This window comes from Aquila chrysaetos, chromosome 14, assembly GCF_900496995.4.
Source record: "Aquila chrysaetos chrysaetos chromosome 14, bAquChr1.4, whole genome shotgun sequence".
In the NCBI taxonomy this organism is placed as follows: domain Eukaryota; kingdom Metazoa; phylum Chordata; class Aves; order Accipitriformes; family Accipitridae; genus Aquila; species Aquila chrysaetos.
The window spans coordinates 34,309,464-34,335,489 of NC_044017.1; the positions used below are offsets into that span (position 1 = coordinate 34,309,464).

General features: G+C 52.4%; 2 protein-coding genes across 13 annotated transcripts in view; both read left to right on the forward strand.

The window, feature by feature from the left end:
• The window catches only part of LOC115350692 (GPN-loop GTPase 1-like), a 28,354-nt gene extending 12,901 nt beyond the window's left edge, over window positions 1–15,453 (forward strand). For 7 of the 12 annotated variants that reach the window (XM_041128701.1, XM_030036543.2, XM_030036546.2 and 4 more), the window contains 10 exons: window positions 790–829; window positions 1,551–1,641; window positions 2,130–2,237; window positions 2,868–3,686; window positions 6,693–7,181; window positions 8,493–9,024; window positions 11,305–11,458; window positions 11,968–12,026; window positions 14,610–14,708; window positions 15,190–15,453. In XM_041128701.1, coding sequence (XP_040984635.1) covers window positions 790–829; window positions 1,551–1,641; window positions 2,130–2,237; window positions 2,868–2,959 — 331 coding nt within the window. In that variant the 3' untranslated portion in view covers window positions 2,960–3,686; window positions 6,693–7,181; window positions 8,493–9,024; ... (2 more) ...; window positions 14,610–14,708; window positions 15,190–15,453. Of the gene's footprint in view, window positions 1–789; window positions 830–1,550; window positions 1,642–2,129; window positions 2,238–2,867; window positions 3,687–6,692; window positions 7,182–8,492; window positions 9,025–11,304; window positions 11,459–11,967; window positions 12,027–12,504; window positions 12,797–14,609; window positions 14,709–15,189 lie in introns of those variants that run through there. The other 5 variants (XM_030036542.2, XM_041128702.1, XM_041128703.1 and 2 more) reach the window with 5 other exon arrangements.
• A 4,208-nt stretch (window positions 15,454–19,661) lies between these two features.
• LOC121233793 lies at window positions 19,662–20,823 on the forward strand. Its single transcript, XM_041128675.1, has 2 exons — window positions 19,662–19,666; window positions 19,748–20,823. The coding sequence occupies exon 2, from the start codon at window positions 19,777–19,779 to the stop codon at window positions 20,821–20,823; it is 1,047 nt and encodes a 348-aa protein (XP_040984609.1). The 5' UTR covers window positions 19,662–19,666; window positions 19,748–19,776.
• Window positions 20,824–26,026: the final 5,203 nt, after the last annotated feature.

Sequence of the window (26,026 nt, forward strand, 5' to 3'; positions counted from 1 at the left end):
GGGGGCTTATAAGAGAGACAGAGAGACAGTTTTTGATAGGGCCTGTAGTGACAGGACAAGGGGTGATGGTTTTAAACTGAAAGAGGGTAGGTTTAGATTGGGCATAAGGAAGAAATTTTTATGGTGAGGGTGGTGAGACACTGGAGCAGGTTGCCCAGAGAAGCTGTGGATGCCTCATCCCTGGAAGCGTTCAAGGTCAGGTTGCACGGGACTTTGAGCAACCTGATGTAGTGAAAGATGTCTCTTCCTGTGGCAAGGGAGGTTAGACCAGATGATCTTTGAAGGTCCCTTCCAACCCAGACCATTCTATGATTCTAAGAAGTGGGTATCCACATCCACTTTATCCTTACTTCCTTAAAGAAATATTTCAAAGATCCCATAGTACAATAGTTTGGAAGTCTGTGAACAGTCTTTTTGTACGAGATCCAATTGAACTGTCTTAGGAGGCACAAGTACTGGCAGAGAAAGTCATGTCTGTGATAAGAGGAGAGTGATAGATGAGCTGATTAGGTATGACAGTGAAATGACTCCCTCAGTCAAGCTGGTTTAATTTCTTATCCAACGAGACAGTGTGAGAAGGGTTTACTATTTTAATGACATGTTCACTTACTTTGCATCCATTGGTTTCAGAATCCAAATCTGAGTAAAAAGTACCATTAAGTCTTTCTGAAATGTCTCTCAAACATGAAAGCCTAGAGAAAAATCTTTCTGGGGTAGAAACAAGCCTCCAAGATGACCTTACTTAATTTTAGTTAAGACTGAATACAGTCTCTTTATTTATCTTTTCAGAGAATACCGTCCAGAATATGAGCGCCTGAGAAAAACACTGGTAAGTATTTTTAACTATTGTATACCTGGGCAGTGTATCTTGGGGTCACTTTTATGCACACAATTGCCTCTATGGTGGGAGGGTCTAACATTTAATTTACTGATCATACTTATTGTGGAAAAACTCCTGTCCTGAAGCTCGCCATCTGTCTTTTTTTACTAGATTTGGTGGAGCATATCTTCACAAAAATAAAGATGTTTTGTAAAACAGATGTTGCTCAGTGTTTTAGTGCTAATAATTTATTTGGGCAAATTGTGAGAAAATGATTGGGAAAGATTTTTATATCTTCCATTCAGAAGGATAGAGACTTTTTTAAAAATAACTTTCCAAAGTGATTTGTTGAGAATATCGCTGTATCTTTCCGCACCAGTGACGTGTACTGTTTTGACTTAGACAATTAAAAATGAAGACTGAATTGCAGTACCAAAATCAGTAGCTCTGCTCACCTTCAGTTCTGGCTGTCCAAAGGAAAGTTCTCTGCAGGCACAACTCCACTGAGTTTGGCTTCCTGATGCTGCTGAAAATGTTTTGGAAGTCCATCGTGCTGGAGGTTGCTTTCCATGTTTATCCCTAAGTTCTCTGTAACCTTAGTTGTAATGTAAGACCTGCTTATTGACGTCCTCTTTCTGGCTGGAGGACAGACTGCCAGTACTGGGTGAGATTACTCTTCTACTGATGTTTTAAATATACGCAGAATTCACATGTAACTTTGTACCTACAGGAGAAAGCTCAAAATAAACAAAAGAGAGAGCAGCTGGAACACTTGTGGAAGGACATGGGCAGCGTTTGTGTGCAGGGCAACACACTCGCAGGTACCTTACTAGGAAGGTTAAGTTTACTGCAGTTGTCTGAAGACTCTGCCTTGAGAAGTCGTATAGTACTTTTCTGTCTTCACAGCAAAAGCGTGAAAGCAGCTTCATGTTAGTGGAGTGGGGCTTTAGTTCCTGTGGGATGTGTCAGACTTAGCTCTTCTGTGTGAGTCACAGCCATGAGGAGAAAAAACCCTGCTGTGTAGATAAAGCAGTGGACATACTAGAAGTAATGAAATAATTTAGAAAAGGTGAAACAGTCAAATTAGAATATGAGAAAGCTCTGCTCTTGTTTGAACTGTTGCTTATATGAGGTTGAGCATGGTGCTGATGCAGTCTGTCCTATGTCTTTGGAATCCAGAAGCAGCTTTCTGCCCCTTTAGAGTAGGTGTTAATTGCTGTGTTTATGTACAAATAGAAATTGTCAGGGCACACACTAACTTACTTGTTAGCATGCTGTTTTGTGTATAGCCATTTCTGTTCCCTTGAAGGGTCTGATGATGCTTCTGCAATGGGTCCCTCCGAGCTGATCCTAACACGAGGAACTCTTGACGAAGAAGAAGAGAGGCAGAGTGATACTGATGACATTGACCATGAAGGTAAGGGAATGAGGGATCTGATCCAGTCTGAAAGCTGCCTGTCTAGTCAGGAAATACCCTCTGTATTTTATTAACAGGATTGACTGTAATGAGAGCCTAGAAAACAAGCAAACATTCAGTCATTAGGTGTCCGAATCTGTAGCAGAAGCCCAGCTGCAATGCTTAGTCCAGTGATATCACTCTCTAACCTTTGTGAAATTTCAATTGTAAATTTTCTATTAAAGTAATTATTTTTAATAGGTGTATAACATGCATAAACCAGACAACTTGTTATGCGTGGAGCATGCAGTGAACTCTGAACTTCATTAGCGCACAATATGTTTCATCATCTTTTTGGCCTTACAGTTTCTGGCCCTGGCTCTCTTCCCTTTTCCTGTGACTCCTGGTCTTGGAGCAATATTCTAAGTTCTTACAGTGTGTGATTTTTCTCTTATATAGCATGCAGACTTAATCTTCATTCTTTCCCTGTTCCATTGATTTTTAGGATCGCTTATTTCTTTTGCCTTGTAATGAAGTTGAAGATCAGACAGACTTTATGTGTTGGCCTGACTAGCCTTACTCTAGCTTTCTTCAGTAACGCAAGTAGAACAAGTGCTGAAATAGTGCTGAACTGTGGATTTCTCCCCGCAGTTACTGAGGAGAGTCATGAAGAACCAGCTTTCAGAAACTTTATGCAAGAGACACGGATGAAATACCAGAGAAGCATCAAACCGAGTGAATGAGACCTTCGGAAATAGAGGGTTTGGAATCCCTTGTAATGGAGTTAAAAGTAAAGGAACAGCATAAAGAAACTTGCATGGAACCATGCATGAAGTCTTATATCTGTGAACAACTTCCTCTGACATATTTATATCTTTCTTCCTGCAGTAACTGTTGGCTATATGAGTTGAAGGTCTTGTATCCAACTGACTGCACATTTGGCTGTCTGCCACTGTGACTCCCTGAAGCTGAAGGAACCACATAGGACTTTCTTTTGCTCCAAATTCTTTAGATGTGCCTGTTGAGAGCTCAGATTTTGAGCTCTGACAGTATTAGCATCTAGAGTATTTCTTGGTCTCCAGAAGTGTGTTCTGTTCACCTTGTGCAGACAGGTGTCTGCTGCAGCCAGGACACGAGTGAGATCTCTGCTGCATGAAACTTCATCAATCTAGTGTTTGATGTTTTGGTTTTAATTAAATATATTTTATGTACTAACAAATGCATGATGGTTAATAGCAGGAGATTTCATTTCACCTTTCTAATGTGAGACTTGTTTTCTATGCTTACAGCCCACCCATACGGATGCACAGCAAGTGCATCTTAATTACATTACAGACAGAATACAGATGCCTCCTAGGAAAAACCTGAGTAAAGAAAGTTCCCAGGAGGGAAAGTAATTAAAAGAATCTGGCTTGATTCTGCTGAGAACCGAAGTATGCACGGCTGTGCACCGGCTGCATATATCTGCAGGTAATGTAAAACAAGGGCATTTCTATAGATGAGTGCTTACATGGAAGGTAGACAAGGACTTGGAGATTGGCTAGTACTTACTTCCCTGGCAGGTACCACAGGCACAGATGTTCACTTGCTGTTTACCATTCTGAACTCTGGAATCTTTGTTTTCTTTCACTCCACACAATGCTGTGGCCTCATTTGAGAGATTTCTCAGTGGGAATCTGGCAGCAGTCTGCCAGCACAAGTTCTATAGGTTTGTGGAAAAACAATTTCTGTGAATTGTAAAAGTGTAGCTGGCAGGGAAAGGAGATTGACAACCAGCTGTTACCTGCTAGCTCTGAAATGCTTACTGCATTATTAATGCAGAGCTTACCAACAGTACAACAATTTCAAATATAGATAAACTAGACTGATGCTAGTAAGAAGTATTAGCAGAAGAAAAGCTGAAACAAAGATGTCATAGCATACTGGTAAGTTTAAAATAATACATTTGTTGTTAATCATAGAATCATAGAATGTTTTGGGTTGGAAGGGATCCTTAAAGGTCATCTAGTCCAACCTCCCTGCAATGAGGGCATCTTCAACTAGATCAGGTTGCTCAGAGCCACATCCAACCTGAGCTTGAATGTTTCCAGGGATGAGGCATCTACAACCTCTCTGGGAAACCTGTTCCAGTGTTTCACCACCCTAACTGTAAAAAAAAGTCTTCCTTGTATCTAGTCTAAATCTACCCTCTTTTAGCTTAAACCTGTTGTGCTATTGCTACAGGCCCTACTAAAAAGTCTGTCCCCATCTTTCTTGTAAGCCCCCTTTAAGTACTGGAAGGCCGCAATAAGGTCTCCCTGGAGCCTTCTCTCAGCCTTTCCTTGTAGAAGAGGACGTTCATCCTTCTGATCATTTTTGTGTCCTCCCTCTGGACTCGCTCCAACAGGTCCATGTCTTTCCTGTGCTGAGGACCCCAGAGATGGATGCAGGACTCTGGGTGGGGTCTCACCAGAGTGGAGCAGAGGAGCAGAATCACCTCCCTTGACCTGCTAGCCAACTTTCTTTTGATGCAGCCCAGATACGGTTGGCTTTCTGGGTTGCAAGTGCATTTTGCCAGCTCATGTCCAGCTTTTCATCCACCAGTACCCGCAAGTCCTTCTCTGCAGGGCTGCTCTCAGTCCCTTCATTCCCCAGACTGTATTGATACCGGTGGTTGCAACAACCCATGTGCAGGACCTTGCACTTGGCCTTGTTGAACCTCATGAGGTTCATATGGGCCCATTTCTTGAGGTTGTCCAGGTCCCTCTGTTCTGCCAGTTTGTTGCCATGCACAATGTGGATCCCTTCAGTAGCTTGGCTTAGACACTTGGTCTACCTCGTAGCTGACCCCTGTCTCAGTTTCCTCTGTTACTAGCATGTGGACATAATAAGCCCCTGAGGCCTGCAGCCCCAGTCTACTTGCTGGTAGAGACCTCACTTGTATGCATGCATGCACATGCTCCCACATGTGCACACAAAATCCTCTGCCCTGTGGCCTGGACTCCCCTGTTTCCTCTGGTAACCAACTCCCCCTGTTGCTTCGCCCTTAATGCACCACCACCCCCCACCCCCGTCCCTCGATCAGGGACAAGGGTGGCCAGACAACCCTCTGACCAGCAACCTGTTTACATGTGAATGGAGCCCTTTATCCCCTTATTCTTCTATTTTCTGAGGCTTGTTCCTCCCCAAGCCACTCTTACACTGCACTGTCCCCATCTTTAGTTCCTCCAGTAAACATACCATAGTAAGTTCTGTTTGATGCCTGTGCTCTTCCCCTGCATCCCATATTGAGTCCGGTAGCCCTTCAGCAGTAACCCCCCCCCGCAGTCTGTAAGATGATGTGGAGAACGGCTGCTGCTGGCTTGCTGTGATGGGAGTCGCCCTGGACTGTGGGGCTCGGGTCCTCTGGCACAGCCCAGGGAGGAGCCAATGCAGACACTTCATTCAGTTCATGGGGATGAGCTTTTTATCACATAACCTACCAGGGAACCACAGTTAAAGCTTTGGAAAAATGCTCTAAAACTAAGAATAATCCAAAGAGATTTTGGTAGTTGGATTCATTTGCAGGATAATCTTTTGAGGGCCAGCAACTTGAAGAGAAATCACTTTGCCCATTTTGTTGATTTCAGTCATGTTTTAAGGAAGCATCTGCAGAAGGGGGCTAAAGGGAGTAGCAGCCCCATGCTCCCCACCCCCCTTTGTAGCCTGGAGCTTTTGAAATTTTCTTTCTGCATCACTCTGTCCAGCTCCTGTTTTTTAATTCCTCCCTCTCTGTCCTGTTGCCCATGTGATCTTTTGCCTTTCTCTGTCTCTGGGCAGCTCCCTGTCCTTATTCATTAATTCCTCCCTTTCCACCCTGTAGCCTGTCGCTTTTGTCCTTTCTATGTCACTGTCTCTGGCTCCCCAATGACCCTATTTAAGAATTCCCCCCCCCCCCCCCGCCGCGTCTTTCTCTATGCATTGCTATTCGTTTTGCTTTCCAGCTCCCTTTTTTTTTTGGCTCCGTGTCCCTATTTCTTAATTTTTCCCTCTCTCCCCTGTAGCATGTAGCTATGCAATTTGGTTTGTGTTGTTCCACCCCGCCCCCCCCCCCCCGCCCCAGGCCTTCCCTCCGTCGTTTGCTGTCCGGGCTCCCTGACCCTGTTGTTTCATTCTTCCTTCTGTGCCCTGTTCTTTGACACTTTTTTGTCTTTCTCCATCTCTCTCGGTCCAACTCCCTGCCCCTGTTCTGCTTTCCTCCCTCTCTGTCATGCTGCCCGTCCCAGGTTTTTCCTGTATCTCCATCCTGCTCCCCAGCCGGCCGCCTTTGTTGGTCTCCGTGCCGCTCCCCCTCCCTCTTCGTGCTGCCTCTCTTCCTCTCTCCCTGCCGCTTCTTCCTCCATCCCTGTAGGGCTCCCTGTCCCCGTCCTTCTCTCTGGGACCCGCTCCCTGCTTTCTCGTGCTTTCTTGCTACACCCTTGCTGTCCAGCCAGCTGCCGCTTTTCTCCTCTCTTCTAGCGTCCTGCTTCTCGTTTTTGGCAGCCTTCACTTCTGCCCAGCAGCCCATTGCTCCAGGAGCCAGCCGACCGACCGACCGCGCGTTCCCCAACAGACCGACGAGCGTGGCTCTGGGACCGACTGCCGAGGTGTCTCAGGGGCAGGCGGAGCGTCGGGGGGGCCCCGGAGCGCAGGACTCGTTAGGCGCGCGACTGACTGAACGAACACTAGCCGTCCGTCCCCGTTGCCCTCCGGGCTGCGTTTGCGCTCCCTTTGCACGGGGCGAGGGGCCGTGAGGGAGCCCAGGGGAGGAGGAGGTGAGGCGCTGGGGGGGTCGGGCCATGCCCCGACCCTGTTCCTGCTGGGCTCCAGCTGCGGGACGGAGCTGAAGGATCCCCAGGTGCGGGCAGTGAGGCTGATGGCGACGGCCCCTCCCTGGAAAAGGGGGGCCGCCGGGAGCCCAGGCAGGAGCAGAGCGGTGGCTGGGCTGCGGCTGCCCCTCGGGAGAAGGTGAGCGGGGCTGGGCGCCCCTCGGACCGCGAAAGTCCCAGGCGGGGGTGGCCCGGGGGAGGTGGGGGGCCGCCTGTGCCGAGGCCGGGGGGGGGGGCTGGGGGCTCACAGGGGGGCTGGAAGCACGTGGGCCGAGGGGGGGGGGGCCGGGCCCCGTGGCGGGGCTGCGCAATCGCCAGGCGGGTCCCGGGGAAAGCCCCGAGGAGGACGACGGGGTCCGTGTCGGACATACGGAGCGGTAGCGGGGCGGAGCCGCTCCGGGCGCTGCCGGGAGCTGGGCCTGGGGTGCCGCTTCGTGCCGGAGCCGACGGCGGGAGCGCGCCGGAGCTGCCCGCAGCCTCGGGGGGGATTACGGCTGCGTCGGCGTGGGGGTGGGCGGAAACGGAAGCGGCGTCCCCTCGGTGTCAGGCAGCAGGGCGGGCTGCCTCCCGGGGCATGCCGGGAGCTGTAGTTTTCGCGGACTCGGCGGCCGGGCAGCAGCGTGGCTCTCGGGCGCGGCGTAGTCCTCGCTGCCGCCGCCGCGGCCCCCGGAGTCCGACCGGGTCAGACTCAGGAGCGTCGCCGGTTTCGCGTGGTTTTCCGCGGGCTTCCCGCTGCGCCCGCTCCCCGACCAGCCGTGCGGACGCGCCTCCCGGGCGCATGCGCCGTTCTGCGCGGCGTGGGGCAGCCCGGCGTTCGCGCGCCGGCTCCGGCCCCTCCGGCGCATGCGCGGTCCCCGGGAGCCGCGTGGCGGTGCGCAGGGCGCGGGTCTCGGCGGCAGCGGGCGAGCGCCGGGACCGCGGGTGAGGCGAGCGATCCCCTCCGGCGGGGGCGGGGGCGAGGGCGAGGGCGGGGGTGCCTCCTGCCCGCTGGCCGCCCGGGGCTGCCGGGACGGGAAGCTGCGAAGCGGCCACCGCGGCAGGCTCCCGGTCCGCCGGAGGCGAGCCGGTCCAGGGCAGCGCCGCGCCGGGGAGTTCCCCGAGAGCCACCGGTAGAAGGGAAGAGGGGACGGAGGTGCGCACCCCCCAGGCGCGGCCAGCGGGTGCCTCCCCGAGTCGCCAGAGCTCCCCCGGCCCCGCTCGGCCCGTGCGGCTGCCCCCAGCTCCAGCCCCTCCCCTGAAGCCTGTGCTGTGGCCGCAGGCAGCCCCCGAGCCCTGTCGTGAGGGCAGCAAGCCGGCCCTGCGGTGTTCTCGAGTCTCCTTCAACGTGGGTGCCGCTAGCAGCGGCGTGGGGAACGAGCGGCGTCTGCGGAAGCCCCTGCGGAAGGAGGGGGCTCCGGCCAGGGTCGAGCTGCGGTAATAATGGTCACTGCTGCCTCTTTCCCTCTCCCAGAGGCCACGCTGTGGGTGCGGTTGTCCGTTCGTCCCCCGGGGATGCCGTTGAAAGCAGCAGCCTCAGGCTTGCGTGGGCTGTCTCTGCCTGGCCTCCCTCTCCTCGCGGCGCGGGAGCGCAGAGGGACAGGCGGAGCACTTACTGGCTGTGGGCAGGAGCTGCTGAAGCTGCAGAGGCCACAGAAAGGTAGAGAAGAAGAAACGGAAGGCCGACTGGCTGGCAGCTGCCTCCTGCTGCAGGCAAGAGAGAGCCTGCCTCTCCGGGTGTGGAAGGATCCCTCCTCGTAGTCCACATCAGGTCAGACTGCCAGGGTCTGTATGCATGACCGGCAGTGGGGTACGGCCACGTAGCGAGCGAGCGAGGCTACGTGTCTAGGAGGCCTCATCTCGTAAGAGCTGTGAGACACTCGCGTGTTCTGTTATGTGGAGGACAGCCAAGCGACTGGAGTTACAGAAGAGCAAGGGAGGAGAGGAGGAGAAAGAAGTGTCTGAGGTGGTGAGGTCTCCTGGCAGCTCCAAGAGCGAGAGCTGTGGTGAGTCCTGGGCCCTCGGGGCCCTGTCGCTCCTCTTGTGCATCCCGGTCCCCCCCTCCCCCCCCCTCCCCCCCCCCCCTCCTGGCCCCCTCGCTTTCCCATGCTGCTGTGACGTTTGGGGTTTTTTTTGTGGGTTTTTTTTTTTGTTTGTTTTTGTTTTTTTGTGTTTTTTTTTTTTTGCTTCCCTGTACCTCTCCTCTTCTGGCTATTCTCTAGTCCTGCTCCCTCTTCCTCTCCCCCTTTCTCTCTCTCGTTCGACTGCCCCCCTTCCTTTTTCTCTCTGCATTCTTGTCCTGCTCCCTCTCCCTCTTCCCCGGCCCCCCCGGGGGCCCCCCATCTTTGTCCTGCGGCCAGTTGCTGTTTTTTCCTTTTCCATCTCCTTGTCCTGATCTGCATCCGCCTCTTTCTCCGCCTCCCAATTTCTCTGGCCCGTTCCCTGGCGTTCTTTTCCTCTCTGCGCCTGTACGTGCTGTTCTGTGTCCCTGCCTTCCTGTCTCTCGTCTTCCTACTTTCTCTCTCTATCCCTTTGTCTTGCTTGCTGTTGCTGTTTATTTTTGTCATTCTGGATCTCACTGTCCCCGTCCTCCTTCCTGTTCATCTCTTGCTCTCTCTGACCCTTTGTGCTGCTTCCTGCCCCTTTTTTATTCGCCCTCCCTCTCTCTGCAGGGCTCCTGATACCTCTCTTTCTAAATTCCCCACCCCCTCCTCGCCCCCCTCCTCGTTGTCATTGTTCTTGTCTGTCGCTCTGTCTTGCTTCCTGTCCCGTCGTTTCTCGCTGTATCCCTTTGTCCCGCTCCCTGCTCGTATTCGTATTCCTCTCTGTCCTGAGGACCATCCCAGTTTTTTATCTGCGTCCTGCTGCTGTCCTGATTTGTCCTTCTCTGCCATGTTCCCTGTCCCTCTTTCTGTCTCTTTTCCTCTGTCCCTGTTGCTCATTTCTCCATCTCTGTCCAGACCCCTGTCCCTTCCCCCCTGCCCCGCCTTGCTGTCCCTCTGCCTTGCTTTCTTTCACTATCTTTTCTGTCTTTCTCTGCCCCATTCTCCTCCCGTCCTTTCTAACTGTGTCCCCCTGTCCAGCTAGCTGTCTCTTCTTTCTTTTTTCTGTTCCTCAGTACTTTTTTCTTTTCCCGTATCTCTCTCCCACTGCCCATCGCAGTTGGTTTTTTCCCCTCCGATGCTGGCCTGCTCTTTGTCCCTTTTGTCTCTCTCTGTCCTTCCGTCGTGCTCCCTGTGTCTATTTAATCCCTTCATCTCTGTCCTGCAGCCCGTCGCGATTTTTTTTTTCTCTTCCGTCCCTTTGTCCTGCTCCCCGTCCTTGTCTCTCTTTCCCTTGGTTCTGCCTCCCGTCTTTTTTTCCTTTCTTTCTCCATCTCTCTGTCCTGCTCCCTATCCCTCGCGCGCGCTCTCTGTTTCTGCGTCCTTCTCCTTGCCTTTTCCCACGTTCTCTGTCTTGTTCCCTCTTTGGTTTTCTTGTTTTCCGGGTGGCTGGGCCCGGCTACCCGCGGGGGTGCTTCGGCTCGGGGGTTCGGAGTGGGGGCCTGGCCGTGCCGGCGATGGCGGGGAAATAAAGCCTGAAAGGGCAATTGCGAAGCGACGCCCTGCCTGTGCTGGGGCTGCCCCGCAGAGGCGTGGGGCCGGGCCCTCCGCAGGTCGCGGGCACTCCCCAAAACTGCGCGTGGGGCCCTGGGGGTGCGGGGCTGCGGGGTGGCTGCGCTCGGCGTCGCCCGTGGGCGCTGCAGGGTCAGAAATGGAGAACAAGTTTTCTGTTCCCGGGGCTTGACGACAGGCTCGTGCGGCTGATTTTGGGGCTCGGAAACAGACCGAGCTGCGCGGCTTTGGGCCCAGAAACAGAGGTCCGGCCCTGCGTTTTTGGGCCTTGAGAACAGGCTCAGCAGCCGGGGTTTTTGGCTCCCAAACGGGCCCCGAGTCCGCTGGTGTGGGGGCCAAAAGCGGAAGCCGGCGTGGCTGGTTTGGCAGGCGGGTGGGAGGGTGTTGGGGGCTGCGGGGGGAAGCAGGGGGTGGGCAGGGTGCGTGGACCCTCCCCGGAGATGGGGGTCTGGTGGTGTCAGACGCCGAAGTTCGGGAGGCTGGCGCACAGCAGGCCAAACTGAACATCTGCAATGGTCTGTGGGGGGAAAGGCGCTTTTCAGGCCCCACGTGCCCTCTTTGAGTCCAGCTCTTCTTTCTGCGCTGCTCAGAATAGTTGTTAAGTAATTAATCGCCTGAACTAACGACTATTTATACGGCGTGTAACTCTGATGTTTAATCCCAATGCTCCAGTTTTGACAGCAGTTGATATACAACCTTGTGGAAAGGCCAGACCGTTGCACGTAGCTGGAGCTTGTAAGGAGAAGCAGCTGAAATCAGCCGGAGCTTCAGCGCGGAGCTGGGGCTTCAGCGAGCCAGAACTGTAGCAAGCGGGAGCTGGAACGAGGTGGGGTGTCCGCTGTCTGGGGCGTGCATTAGCCAGAGGCGAAAGTACCTGCGGCTGTAACGAGCAGGAGCCGCGATTAGCTGGAGCGTCCGTCGGCCGGACCGCGCTCCCAGCACGGCCGAAGGGCGGCCGGGCGCAGGCAGGGCTGTCCGCAGCAAGCAGCTCCGAGCAGCAGGGAGGCGAGCCGTCCTTCTGCCGGCGGGGAGCCCGGCCTCTTCCCTCGGGGATGCAATCCACGCCACGCTCCTCTCTCTGCGTGGAGGGTCTCGCCCGGTCCGTTCCCGCGGGCAGAAGCGAGGTGGGGGTCCCCCGGCTCTCCTGGGGCAGCCCCCCCTGTGAGGGGGTGCGGGCGAGGTGTCGTCGTCCCCTCGGTACCGGGCAAAGGGGAGAGAAAGCGGCCGGTGGGAGCTCCCGGGGTGCAGAGCCCTTCCGGCAGAATCCTCCCCTGTCTTTTCACCCTTGGCTGGGTGTGACAAGCAGGTTCATTTCTTTGTCTCCTCTTTTCCCAGTGTCACCTTCCGCGTCACACGAAGAAAATCCCGCGTGGGTAATTCCGCTTGCTGCTCAGGTAATCGCACGTATCGGGCTGGGGGAGCGGAGAGAAACACTTGCGAGTTCGAGGGCGCTACAGATGCTCCACGTTAAACCCACAGAAAAGGCAAATTTGCTGCTAGTGCAGAAAAGCTGATGGAAAAATTGCTGTTAACAGATCGTGCCCTGTTCCTGCACTGGTCCCTTGATACGTTTTTGCTTTAGGCGAAAGAACGAAATTTTGTGTCTGGTAAATTCAGAGCTGCCTGTTAGCTTCTTTAGGGTCGAGTGTTTCTCTTCGCTCTGTTCATACGGATTTTATGGGCAAGTTGGAAACAGCCTTTTACTTTTTTATGTGTAACTGAATTTTTAGGAATATGTGGTGTCCCTGTAGTTCATTTTTGAGCACCTAGAAGCCAGTAGAAATGTCATGAGTGAAACGTGATGGAAACTGGTACTTAAACTTGATTTTTATTTGATTTTTTTTTTTTTTTTTTTTCTTCTTCCCCATTAAGAGTGTCGATGGCATGTTGTCCCGTGGCACAATCCCCATGCCGTTCAGCGGAGTCTTCAGTCTAGGACTTTTAAGTAAAAAAGTTTGTCCTTCCAAAAAAGGACCAGTCAGTCATTTGTAGGACTGAGGCATAGACTTGGAGAGTCGCTTAAGTACGTGACTGGAATTAAAGCCAACTTTCAGTTGATGTTGCTGCTGTTGGTCTTTGCTTTCACTGATTTCTCCAGCACTCCGTCATGGTTGGGAGCTCTGAATCGTAATGTTTTTCAGTCTCTAACACGTTTCCACCTCCCCGCCACCCCCCCAAAAAAGGAGAGGCAGTGTCTAAAAGTTAATTAGTTTCCTCACAAATGCATGAGTAAATAAAATTTGAGTTATGATGATTAAAACCATAAAAATGACACCGGTCTGGTGAGACAATAGCAGATCTGGACTACTTCTGAACAGGCATTCATCACATGCAAAAGTCGTCAGGGTGTGGATCACCTGCGCTTCATGCTCTGACGAGACAAAATGCTGAGGCAGGGATGAGCTCTGAAAGAGGGAAAAAAAAAAAAAAAAAGGCTACAGGGTCACGGTTTTGTTTTGTTGTTGTTTGTTTTTAAAAGAGTGCAATATTGACTGGTGCCAGCCTGCAGAGCTCTTTGTTGTTGTTTGTTTTTAAAAGAGTGCAATATTGACTGGTGCCAGCCTGCAGAGCTCTTCTGCTGCCTGACCTCTCCTTCTCTTTCACGGCTGTAATTGTCGTTTGGATAATTGTAGAAGAGCAATTAAGTTACTTGCCTCTGTGAATGTGCTGGTAATACCAGGAAGGCAAATGCTTGAACCAGTAGTGAATAACTTGGCTACAAGTAGAATTTCTGAAGGAAGAACAGCAGCAGCAACAGGAAGCAAATAGCAAGTGACCAAAAATTTGCCTGTGTCAAACACATCAAAGCTTTATTGCCAAATGTTTGGCAATATGTTCCAAATGGCTTTTTTTGGTAAACGTAAATTTTTAGGAAGTTCAGGGTTGTGTGTGGCAAAAGGTGTCCCTCTGCGTACGCGTCCTGCTACGGTAAATAGCATGGGTCAGTGGCAAGTCCAGCGGCAGGGCTGTTGTTCCCTACTCTCAACGTTGCCAGAGCTGTGTTGCGGTATTGAGACCTTAACGGACGGGCCGAGGAATGGAAGGAGAATGCCCGTTTTCTGTAAGGGCTCAGAATGCCAACCCTTTTCTCTGTCTGCCGCTGCCCTGAGCGCGAGATGAAGCTGTTTTATTTTTCTCCCTTGTTCCTGGTGTAAATAATTCTGGGGCTGTTGCTGCTGTGGGTTTGCAATTTGTGTTACTGCATTTTTGTAGCGTTTCTACTGTGGCAAAGCATCGAGATGCGGTTTTCGGTGTAAAGCGTCAGAAACTACATTCACTGAAACCGGTAACTCGCGGCCCAGGTGAAACCGATGTGGTGCATGCGGCTGTGCTCGCAGGGATGCTCGGTGGCTCCTCATCAAAACGGCAAGATGTGTGTGTGTGTGGACATCTGTAGGGTTGCGCTCTGGGTCCGAGAGCGTTAACGTATTTTTGCTGTTGGAAGATGGAATGGAGCGTGTGCCTGTTAAATGTCAGGGCAGTCCAAAGCTAGCAGGGACCCTGAGCGGGTTTGGTGGCGCAACTGCGGTTTTAAAAGATCTTGACCGTTTGGAGCAACGGCCTGGAAAAAATCATTCCTTTTTTGCAACGAGGCAGTTCGCAAGGACAGATGTGTTGCTGTGCTCTTTAGCAAAAATACTCAACTTGTGATGTATAGGGTGAGGAAGTCTTGGCTATACTAAGGCTTGAGAAAATGTATGTAGGTCTCTATGTCTGTCACCTGCGTGTGTATCTAGGAAAGTGAGTTCTAGTGAAACTAAAGTTACCGATGAGTCAAAAAAAAAAAAAAAAAAAAAAAAGGCAAGGTTGTCTGAAAAATGCAAAAGCTCTAGTGGCCTGTGTCAACAACTGTACCGAAGATGATGCAAAAATACTTTTTGCTCTGCTCTGTCGTACTGTCTTTACAAACCTTCACAAAAAAAGGCAGCTTTGGATTCCTACCCAGCTTTATGCTAACGAGTTTTTTCTTCTCTCAGCTGGATGTCAGCTGGCACCGTTTCGCCGTGCTTGCCCTTTCTTCTGCCATGACAATACGAGACAGATGGAAAGAATCCATAGTGGTCTGCAAGTACAAGGTACGTCTGTGATGTGTGTCTGCGTTTTTCCAAATGTACTTGCAGTATGGACTTTAACATTAAGAGTGTGCCAACTCTCCTTTTACATTTTTTTACGTGAAATATTTTAACGCAAATACTAAAAATAAGTTCTGTTCTGGAGCATGTTACACCTATGCAAAGTTTACTTCCCTCCGTTTATTTTCTCTTCCTGAAAGCATAATCTTCTGTTTCTGTGCACTTGCTAGTAAATGATATAGTGAAAATAATTTTGTACTAAAAGAGGGAAGAAACTGTTCGTAGGAGTTCAGCTGTTCAGAAGAAGCAGACTTTGTTTTCATGATAAAAGCTTTATGCTTTTGCAGTCCATGAGTGTTTTAAAATATCTTATAGGAGTACTCGACAATCTTACTGAGATAACTAGCATCTGTGCTAAAAGCAATCGAGGTCAGAGACGTGGACAAAACAGGACAAATTGGTGTCGTATCAGTGTGTTTTCCAGGCTTTCCCAGGAAGCACTGGCAGCCCTGTAACTAGTGACAGTGAGTCCTGATTGTTTTTGATGAGTTACTGCTTCAGTAATGTATTTTTTCCTTTAACCTACAGCGTGTCATTTTGACTTCAGTTGGAAAGAGATTTTCCAAAATGGAAGTCTTTGTCACTCAAAGAAATTTTGTTTTATGAACTTCCCATCAGAGTGGATCTTCAGAGGTGATCGACTTGACAGTAGAAGTCATCAGTAACAAGACTTTTCACTCCCTTTAAACAAAGGAAAAAAAAAAAAAGTCAATTTCCTTCCAAAGACCCAAGCACAGCCCATCTTCCTAAAGTTGATGGCATCACTGGTCTTTGGTTTCTCAGTTGTAACAGTCGCAACAACATGAAAATGTGTTGCTCTGCATGCTTCAGTACTGCCAAAAGCATTAGGAAATCTGCCAGTCCTTTTTGGTAGTCTGAGGTATTGCAGCACTGGGGATTTTACAAATTGACCTGCATTGTTTAAAGTGTAACTGCCAAATAGCTGTAGTATATCATTTATGAGGTGTATGTAAGCAGTTAGGTATTTTTCTAAATGTTTAAAAAGAGAGGCAACTGAATGTTGTGGGTTTTCTTTCCTGACGTTTTGACGGAGTGCTCTGAAGTACTTTCTTTCTGTCTGGCTTTCAATGGTGTGTTTCCCTGGCAGTTCAGTAGCACCTCTCCTGGGCAGCGCAGCTGGCCAGGTGTTCCTCCTCATTACGTAACACACACAAAACCCCCTAGTCACATTATAACTGTGTACTTTGGAGATAGATAATTTAATGGTAGGAATTCAGAGCTGTGCAAGTTAAGGTAATGCAAAAGGAAAATCAAATACTTTTACAGTATAAGTATTCTTATTGGATGTATATAAACGTGGGCACACTGTATTGGTTTTGTGTGGCAAGGTTTTGGTAGCGGGGGGGGTTACAGGGGTGGCTTCTGTAAGAAGCTGCTGGAAGCTTCCCCTGTGTTCGAGAGAGAGCCAATACCAGCCGGCTCTAAGACGGACCCGCCGCCGGCCAAGGCCGAGCCAATCAGCGATAGTGGTAACGCCTCTGTGATAACATTTTTAAGTAGGAAAAAAAGTTGGGACAGGCAGATTCGGCAGCTGGAGAGAGAAGTGAGAACATGTAAGAGAAACAACCCTGCGGACACCAAGGTCAGTGAAGAAGGAGGGGGAGGAGATGCTCCAGGCGCCGGAGCAGAGATTCCCCTGCAGCCCGTGGTGAAGACTATGGTGAGGCAGGCTGTCCCCCTGCAGTCCATGGAGGTCCACCGTGGAGCAGATCTCCACCTGTAGCCCATGGAGGACCCCACGCCGGAGCAGGTGGGTTTCCCGAAGGAGGCTGTGACCCCGTGGGAACCCTGCGCTGGAGCAGGCTCCTGGCAGGAGCTGCGGATCTGTGGAGAGAGGAGCCCATGGAGCAGGTTTTCTGGCAGGACTCATGACCCCGTGGGGGACCCACGCTGGAGCAGTGTGCTCCTGAAGGACTGCACACCGTGGAAAGGGCCCATGCTGGAGCAGTTCGTGAAGAACTGCAGCCCGTGGGAAGGGCCCACGTTGGAGAAGTTCGTGGAGGACTGTCTCCCGTGGGTGGGACCCCACGCTGGAGCAGGGAAGAGTGTGATGAGTCCTCCCCCTGAGGAGGATGAAGCGGCAGAAAACAACGTGTGATGAACTGACCGTAAACCCCATTCCCCGTCCCCCTGTGCCGCTGGGGGGGTTGGTAGAGATGCTGGGAGTGAAGTTGTGCCCAGGAAGAAGGGAGGGGGTGGAGGGAAGGTGTTCTGAGATTTGGTTTTGTTTCTCATTACTCTGCTCTGGTTGATTTGTAATAAAGTGAGTTAATTTTCCCAAGTTGAGTCTGTTTTGCCCGTGACGGTAAATGGTGAGTGATCTCTCTCCTGTCCTTATCTCGACCCACAAGCTCTTTGTTATATTTTCTCTCCCCTGTCCAGCTGAGGAGGGGGAGTGATAGAACGGCTTTGGTGGGCACCTGGCAACCAGCCAGGGTCAACCCATCACACACACCCTTTGAGTGTAAAGTGAATTATTGACATTTATTCTTTATTTTTCATTTTGCTCTTTGAAGTTTTCCACTTCACTTTCAGCTTTATTCACCAAACAAGCAAGATGCAAAGCAGCAGCAGCAGCAGCGCAAGGGCTGTAGCTGTTGCGGTGGATCCGTAAACGTAGATTCTGATTGTGTACGACCTCGTCCCGCAGCCTCCCCGGGGTTATCTCCCTGCAGCAGTGCTGTAAGGAAGGGAGGAGATGTTTTCCAACCCCGGCAAGAGTGTTTACTTGTGTGCTAAACAGGTGTTGAAAATCGTATCAATTAGCCTAAATGCTGATTTTAAGTGTTCCAATTGCTCTTAACTTTTAAAGGAGGTGGTGTATTTCGAGCTGACCTGTTTACGGGGAATCCTCCTTTAGCTCAGGGACTCTCCTTGTGCACCCCCAGCCTCCGCTGGCAGGGCGGTATGAGAAGCTGGAAGGTCCTTGACTTAGTATAAACCCTGCTTAGCAACAACTAAAGCGTCGGTGTGTTGTCAGCGTTATTCTGATCCTAAATCCAAAATGGCCCTGTACCAGCTACTCGGAAGAAAATTAACTTTATTCCAGCCAAAACCAGGACAACCCCACCCCCCCTGATTCTGGGTCTGCAACAGGGGAAAAAAAAAACAAACGAATTTGGGACTCCTGGGAAAGCCAAATCCGCCTGGATCTGTGCAGCTGGAAAGGAAAAAACCCACCCCGTTTTCACGCGCAAAACCACAACCAAAAGATCACCCCTTTTTATGTTGTGGAAAAGCACTGAAACACACCCCAAACTGAGTATTTTGAAAAAGCAAAAAACTCGCCAGTTTGGGGAAGATTGGGGGTGAAGCACAGGCAGTTTGAGGGGCATTGCTGGGGGTCCTCCCAGCATGGATGATCTGGTGTGGATTCTCTGTTGTGGGTTATCCCAGGTGAGTTACCTGCTGTGGATCATCCCGGGTGGACTCCCTGGGGTAGGTCATCCCCGCCCGTGTCCCCCCATCCACCTTTGTACCCTCACCTACCCTCCCACTGTGTGAGTTTCTCCCCCATGTGCCCCCCGTTGCTCCGGCCCGCCCCCTTCACCCACGCGAGTTTTTAACCTGTGAGAGTTGTTTCTCCCCCTGCATGCCCTGCTCTCCTATCTCCTGCCCCCCCCCCCCCCCCCCTTCCCTCCTCCATATGCCACACCACCTCCCCCCCATCATCTGTCAGGCTCCAGACCCCTGGCATGCTGCCTGCACCCCATTGTCATTTTTTTTCTTCTTTTCCTTACAAGTTGTTGTTGTTTCTTTTTAATGATTAAACTCTTTTCGTTTCAAGCCATGAGTTTTCTCACTTTCGCCCTTCCGATTGTCTCCCCTGTCCCACTGGTGGCGGGGGAGCGAGTGAGCGGTCGCGCGGGGCTTCGTTGCCGGCTGGCGTTAGACCACGACACGAGGTGAGTCGCAAGCCCTGCCTGGCTAACGCTGGAGGCTCTCTGCGTTCCTCCTGCCATCTTGACGGGCCGTCCTTGTTCTTCATTGCTGCTTTATAGCGAGCGCCTCTTGCTCCGTAAGCAGCAGTACTCGGGCCGTGCAGGTGCTGCACGTTGCAGGACAGCAAAGGGCAATCAGTGGCGCTTGCTGGGGGGGGAGCGGCAAGGGGTGCGGAGCCACGCTCCTGTAGGGAGCAAAGATGGAACCTCGAGGGCTCTGCGGTCATCTGCCGAGAACATCTAATATCCCGACGCGCCGCTTTGCTTTCCCTGCTTCACGTCTCATTACTTTGCACGCCGGAGGGCAGGGCGGTAAGTAACACCGTGCAGCGTCTCTTCGATAAGAGACAAGCCCCGCACAAGAAGCCTTGTGTGCGTGCAGGATTAGGAGAGCAGAGTTGTGATAGCACAGAGGTGAGGAAAGGTGCGCCCCACCCCAAGAGAGCCCCAGGATCGCCAGGGTATCGCTCGCTTGCAGGTGGGCCGCTCGCATCTGGTCCGCTGGGATGCGCCGTTTCCTGCTGAACAGAGCTGCCCCCCCTGGCACGAAGCAGCTTTGGGTCTCTTGTGGCCTGCCTTCAGGCTGTCACCTGAACCAGGCGTTTTTTTTTTTTTTTTTTTTTTTTTTTTTTAATCTCTCGCCAGCATCTGTTGACTGGCTACTGTCCCTCCCACAATCCTGATGCTGCATGCAGACGGACACAGCAGTCCCTGGGGCTTGGTCCAGGGGAACCCCCCGTGCCCCGTGCCGTTTGCAGGTTCCCTGTGCTGCTTCTCCTGTCTAGATAATGGGGTGGGGGGCAGGGACAGAAGCGATGGCCCGAATTGTCTGTTCTTTGTGCTTGACTGCTGTAACCGCTCCAGCCACTCAGGTGCTTTTTGGAAGGGAGGCAATGAAGGTGACTGCCCGGGCTGCGAGTGGGGAAAGGGCAGGGCAATGTAAGCCCCGTGCCCCCAGTAAGTAGTTACCGCCTGTGGCTGGTCTCTAGTGGGTTGAGCTGTCAGTCATCTCTCCTGCAGCTGATGCTCAGAAGAGGATCGTTGCGGGGATGCGGATGCTGCTGCCCGGCGACCGAAGGTGGGAACTGCCGTTCTGGAGGCGCGCATACGCGGTGGCGCGCGTGGCTGGGCCCCCGCTGTTGCCTAGCAGCGAAAGCGCTGTACGGCAGCTGGGGAGGCGCGCATGCGCGGTGCGCCTTTTACGGCGCTCGCCGCTGTTGCCTAGCAACCACAGCGCGACACGGCGTCTCGGCAACCGCGCATGCGCTGTGGCGCGCTTTACGGCGCTCCTGCTGTTGCCTAGCAACCAAAGCGCTGTACGGCAGCAGGGGAGGCGCGCATGCGCGGTGGCGCGCCTTTTACGGCGCTCGACGCTGTCGCCTAGCAACCATAGCGCGACACGGCGTCTCGGCAACTGCGCATGTGCCACGGCGCGGTTTACGGCGCTCCTGCTGTTGCCTAGCAACCAAAACGCTGTACGGCAGCTGGGGATGCGCGCATGCGTGCTGCCCCTTTTACGGCGGTCGACGCTGTTGCCTAGCAACCATAGCGCGACACGGCGTCTCGGCAACCGCGCATGCGCGGCGGCGCGGTTTACGGCGCTCCTGCTGTTGCCTAGCAACCAGAACGCTGTACGGCAGCTGGGGAGCCGCGCATGCCCGCTGCGCCTTTTACGGCGCTCGACGCTGTCGCCTAGCAACCGTAGCGCGACACGGCGTCTGGGCAACCGCGCCTGCGCTGCGGCGTGCTTTACGGCGCTCCTGCTGTTGCCTGGCAACCAAGACGCGGCACTGGCGTTCGGGGGCCGCGCATGCGCGGTGGCGCGTTTCGGCCGCCCTCCTGCTGTTGCCTGGCAACCACGACGCCGTGCAGCTGCTCGGGAGCCGCGCATGCGCGGTGGCGGCGCGTTTCGCCAGCGCTCTCTTCCGCCGCCTATTGACCAAAGTTCGGTACTGCAGCTGGGAGCCGCGCATGTGCGCTGGCGCGCCGCGCCAAGCCCTGGCAGTTGCCACCCTGCGACCAACGTTCGGTACTGCAGCTCGGAGGCTGCGAGTGCGCGGGGCTGCCCCTGTCCTGCACGTGCCGTCCGACGGTAACGGCAATGCGGCACCGGCGGGAGGTGCCGCCGCGCTCGTTGCTTCCTCCCGGTAAGGAAACGCCGCTGCCGCCCCAGGCGCGCGGTGTCGGCGGGCGCTGGGCGCGCAAAGCGCGGAACCGCAGCGCCGGGGCCGCCCCTGGGCACGCGCGTCCCGCCGTCCGCTCGCTGCTGCTGCCGCCTCGTGGCCGAAGCGCGGAACTGCAGCGCCGGCACGGCACAGGTGCGCAGCAGCAGCGCCGCCGCCGCCGCCTCCGCTGCTGCCGCCTTGTGGCCAAAGCGCGGTACTGCAGCCCGGCGGTCGCGCGCCGGCTCCCGCCCCTCCGGCGCATGCGCGGTCCCCGGGAGCAGCGTGGCGGCGCGCAGGGCGCGGGTCTCGGCGGCAGCGGGCGAGCGCCGGGACCGCGGGTGAGGCGAGCGATCTCCTCCGGCGGGGGCGAGGGCGAGGGGTGCCTCCTGCCCGCTGGCCGCCCGGGGCTGCCGGGCCGGGAAGCTGCGAAGCGGCCGCCGCGGCAGGCTCCCGGTCCGCCGGAGGCGAGCCGGGCCGGGGAGTTCCCCGAGAGCCGCCGGTAGAAGGGAAGAGGGGATGGAGGCGCGCACCCCCCAGGCGCGGCCAGCGGGCACCTCCCCGAGTCGCCAGAGCTCCCCCGGCGCCTCCCCCGGCCCCGTTCGGCCCGTGGGGCTGCCCCCCAGCTCCAGCCCCTCCCCTGGAGCCTGTGCTGTGGCCGCAGGCAGCCCCCGAGCCCTGTCGTGAGGGCAGCGAGCTGGCCCTCAGTGCATCTCCAGAAGCCTCTGCAGAAGGAGGGGCTCTGGCCAGGCGCGATCTGCAGCAATGAGTCGATGCTTCTCTTTCGCATAGGCTGCGCTGAGGGCATGGTTGTCTCTTCCTCCCTTGGGGATGCCGTTGACTGCAGCAGCCTCAGGCTTGCGTGGGCTGTCTCTGCCTGGCCTCCCTCTCCGCGCGGGCGCCGGAGCACAAAGGGACAGGCGGGGCACTTACCGGCTGTGGGCAGGAGCTGCTGCGGCTGAAGCTGGAGAGGCCAGACAAAGGTAGAGAAGAAGAAATGGAAGGCCGGCCGGCCGGCAGCTGCCTCCCGCTGCAGGCAAGAGAGAGCCTGCCTCTCCGCGTGTGGAAGGATCCCTCCTTGTAGTCCGCAGCCAGGTCAGACTGCCGAGGTGCACTGCAGGGTCCGTATGCAGCACCGACGGTGCCGTACGGCCACGTAGCGTGCGAGCGAGCGAGGCTCTGTGCCTAGGAAGCCTCGTCTTGCAAGACCTGTGAGACACGTGTTCTCCTAGGGGGAGGAGGACAGCCGTGCAGCCGGAGTTACAGCAGAGGAGGGGAGCGGGAGAGGAGAAGAAAAAAGCGTCTGAACTGGCAAATTCTCCTGGCAGCGCCAAGAACAAGAGCTGCGGTGAGCCTCGGGGCCCTGTCTCTCTCCCCTCTTCTGCGTTCCGGTCCCTCCCTGGCCCTGCCCGGCCCCCTCTCTTTCCCACACCGCTGCCTTTTTTCTTTTTTTTCTTTTTTTTTTTTTTTTTCTCCTTTCCTCCCTTGTACCTCTGATACTGAAAAGCCGGTCGAAGAAACTCTCTAAGGCTCGTTTTGGAGTTTTAGAAAGCAGGCATTCTTCATTGCAGCGCTGGATGCACGGGGGATAGTTCCACCTAGCGTGCGTGCCACAGGTTTAGCACACACAGGTTATACAGAATAACTAATTGCATATTAATCAGATTAGTATACATATACATAAAAATGATGGCAACCGATTATCACGGTACTGCCTACATCCAATCATGCGCAATGAAGGATTCGTTTGAGACCACTGGCCCATTTGAAGTTCCTGCTGGCTGTCCTTGGAAGTCTTTATTCTTGTCCTTGTTCTTTGATCTTGAAGCTTAACGCAGTTTCAATCGCATGTGGTCAGTTTCAGCATTGTTCTCATCTAGTGCACAGGAACATCTAGTCTTAAGAGCAAAGAACTGCAAAACTTACGAGTACCTACCTCTGCTAGTTAACTCCTTGGCTATACTTTTGTCTACTGTTTCAATCATTGTGTTAGTGTAAGATTTCTAATAACTATTTACCAAATCTCACTTTTACAGTCACCTAGCAGCAAACCAGTTTCCACGGCTGGTACAAAACATTAAAACCATCCAAATATTTAGACGTGCCATACAGAATGTATGGACATATGCTATCAGAGGTGTCCCAGGGGCAGGGGGAGCGTCGGCAGGGGGGAGGGGGGGGGGGCCGAGCCCCGGAGCGGACTCGCTGGCAGGACTCGTTAGGCGCGCGACTGGCTGAACGAACACTGGCCGGCCGTCCCCGTTGCCCTCCGGGCTGCGTTTGCGCTCCCTTTGCACGGGGCGAGGGGCCGTGAGGGAGCGCAGGGGAGGAGGAGGTGAGGCGCTGGGGGGGTCGGGCCATGCCCCCCCCTGTTCCTGCTGGGCTCCAGCTGTTGCAAATATTCTGGTAAAGAAATCAAAATTTAATCACGTAGAAGAGTTAGGTTTGATTAAGAAGTAAAATTGTGAAGCATAACGTATAGGATTGTTAAGTGTGAAATATATTAACCTGATTCGTGTCAATATAAAACAACGATAGGGCCGCATGGTGAAATGTGACCCTCTCTGCATATGTAATCTTTAACCGTTTTGCTTGATCTTGTATAACCGTAGGCCTAAGGGAAGTAGGAGAGTATGTATATAGTTTTTGCTTCCTGCAAAAGCCATATAACGGTAGGGAATTACAAAAGTTGGAAACGAAATAAAATCAGACATCAAGTAGAAATCGAAAAATACTTCACAAGGTCTCTCGGAAGTAGCGGAATCCTATAGTTGCAAAGGTTTAAAGAAAAAGGGGGGGGGGGATTGATATAGAGAACAAACTGCTTATTGCTTAATGATTGTCTCTCTGTAACTTTACATACCCAGGACTGGTGTTTGTCAAGGATGAAGCCTGTCAGAGACTGGTACTTAGGAATGATGAGCAAGAAGGAACCAAGAGCGATCACAAGGCTTAATTAAGTGTTCGATGAATTTACGATCTTGTTAAGGAAAACACAAGTAGAGGCCTTGCTTGAATAGATAAGGCCGGAAAAGATAAGAACTCCTGCCTTTTGTTCCCATCCTTGTAGATAATTTAGCTTAAACTAACCGTACGGTGCTATACCACTAATGAGAACTTAGATAATAAGAACACTAACAAGCACGAAGGTATCAAAACATGTAAAGGACCATACTGCGCAGAATCACCTGAGGAGGGTCAAATAGCGGACAAGCGAGGAAGACTATGGAAGACCACCAGAGGACTCCTGAAGACCACCAGAGACCTTCAATGCGCCTGCGTAAAAGACATTTACATATGTTAATAGTTTCCCGGGAAAACTAATGAATATGTATAACATTTCTCAGGAATCTAGTGAATATGTATGTAGAACCTGTACTTAACCTGCACAATTAGACCTGACGGGGTGTGCCTTGGTAGAGCAGAGGCTCCCGGTGCACCCAGCGCTGTTTGCTTGCCTCTATTCATATAATAAATTGTAAACTTTAATTAGAATCCTGTTTTGGACGTGATCATTTTTCACATTGAGTCTGAAACGTAGCCGTAGAAACTTTAGGAACTGCGTTATGTGTGACTATCGGAACCTTAATATTGTTAAAGTTGGCAACAGCGAACCCTAGAACTCTCACCAGGAAGTTACTGGTTTTCCTATGTTCTGTTTCAAGAAACTAAGGAAACCGTCGTGGACACCAGTTTGCTGCTTGGAGACCCCCCTTACCCTTCCCATCTTGATTTGAGTATCAAAGATTCCAGTCAGGAGAGCTAAGTGTAACTGACCAATGATTGTTTTTAAATAAGAATATTGATAAGGTTACATAATCAAAGGACCAGTCCTTATAAAGGTTAAATTTAAGAACGAGCACAGTATGCATTTTTATGGAAAGAGCTTAGGTAACAATGACCTGACAGAAAAAGTCTGTAAAAACCGATGGATTTTGATACTAGGCGGGACACGCCTCTGGAGGAGCGATCCCCCGTGTCCCCAGCGCTGCGATAAACGAAGTGCCCGCTTCTTAACTTCACGTTGGCGTTAAGGAGTTTTATTCCGGATTTCGGTAACGGTTTTGGCGACCCAGATGGGACCTTGCGAGTGAGACTGGACGAGATCGAGTGTCGATCGAACTCCGGCCGGCACCGAGGTATTCTCGGGGAAAACCATCACCCTCGACTCGCAAAGCTCCTCGCAGCGTTCCCTGGAAAAAAGGTAAGGCGCTGCTTCTTTGGAATTTGTTTGGAAAGCCTGCCCCTGAGGCGCGGCGAAAGCTTCGCAGGGTTGGGGGCTCGGAGGGTACCCGTTTGCATTGGAAGCCTAGGCGTCCGCCCGTAAGTCATAAGCGAAAGTTATTGCTGGGTTGGACTTTGTGTATTATTTGGGACAACTGTCATTTGCGTTTGTTTGGTATTGTTTGGTATTTGAATGTATGTAAGTATCATGGCATTAGCAAAGTTGTTTAAGAATGAGAGCGCAGGAAATATAACTGCTGATGAAAAGGTACCAAAAACATCACCGTTGGGATGTTTATTGGCACATTGGGGTGAATTGCAGGAAAAATGGGAAACAAACAGAACTTTGAGTTGTAATACTATATCGCAATTACTGTTGTTTTGTAGGAGAGAGAGTAAATGGAATAAAGTGCCATAGGTCGATTTGTTCTTTTTAAGTGAACGTATCTGACGGGGACCGGAGGGGAGTCTCCCAGCAGAACCTCTGGTTACAGCTAAACTGGGAGAACAGAAAATTGAATTTGAATTGACACTAGAGTCACCTTTTCAGTTTTAGATACCTTAGAGGGAGAGTTAAGTTTTGAAGAAATTGGTGGTGGTGGTGCAACAAGTGAACGAGAAACTAGACCCGTCTTTAAATCTTGAACAATGAAATTAGGAAAGCAACGGGTCACTCAGCAGTTTTTGTACGTGCCAAATTCTCCTAAGCTCCTGTTAAGGAGAGATCTATTGGAGAACTTAAGAGGCAGAGATTAAATTAAAAAATGGAGAGGTTAAAATTTTAATTCCAGAAACTAAACGTGTCGAAGCAGTGGCTTTGTTGTTACAGGATGGTTACCGAAAGCCGAAGATTATACCGGTCAAAGTATAACGCTGTAATTCCAATCGTCTGGACTGGGAAGTTCCCAGTAAA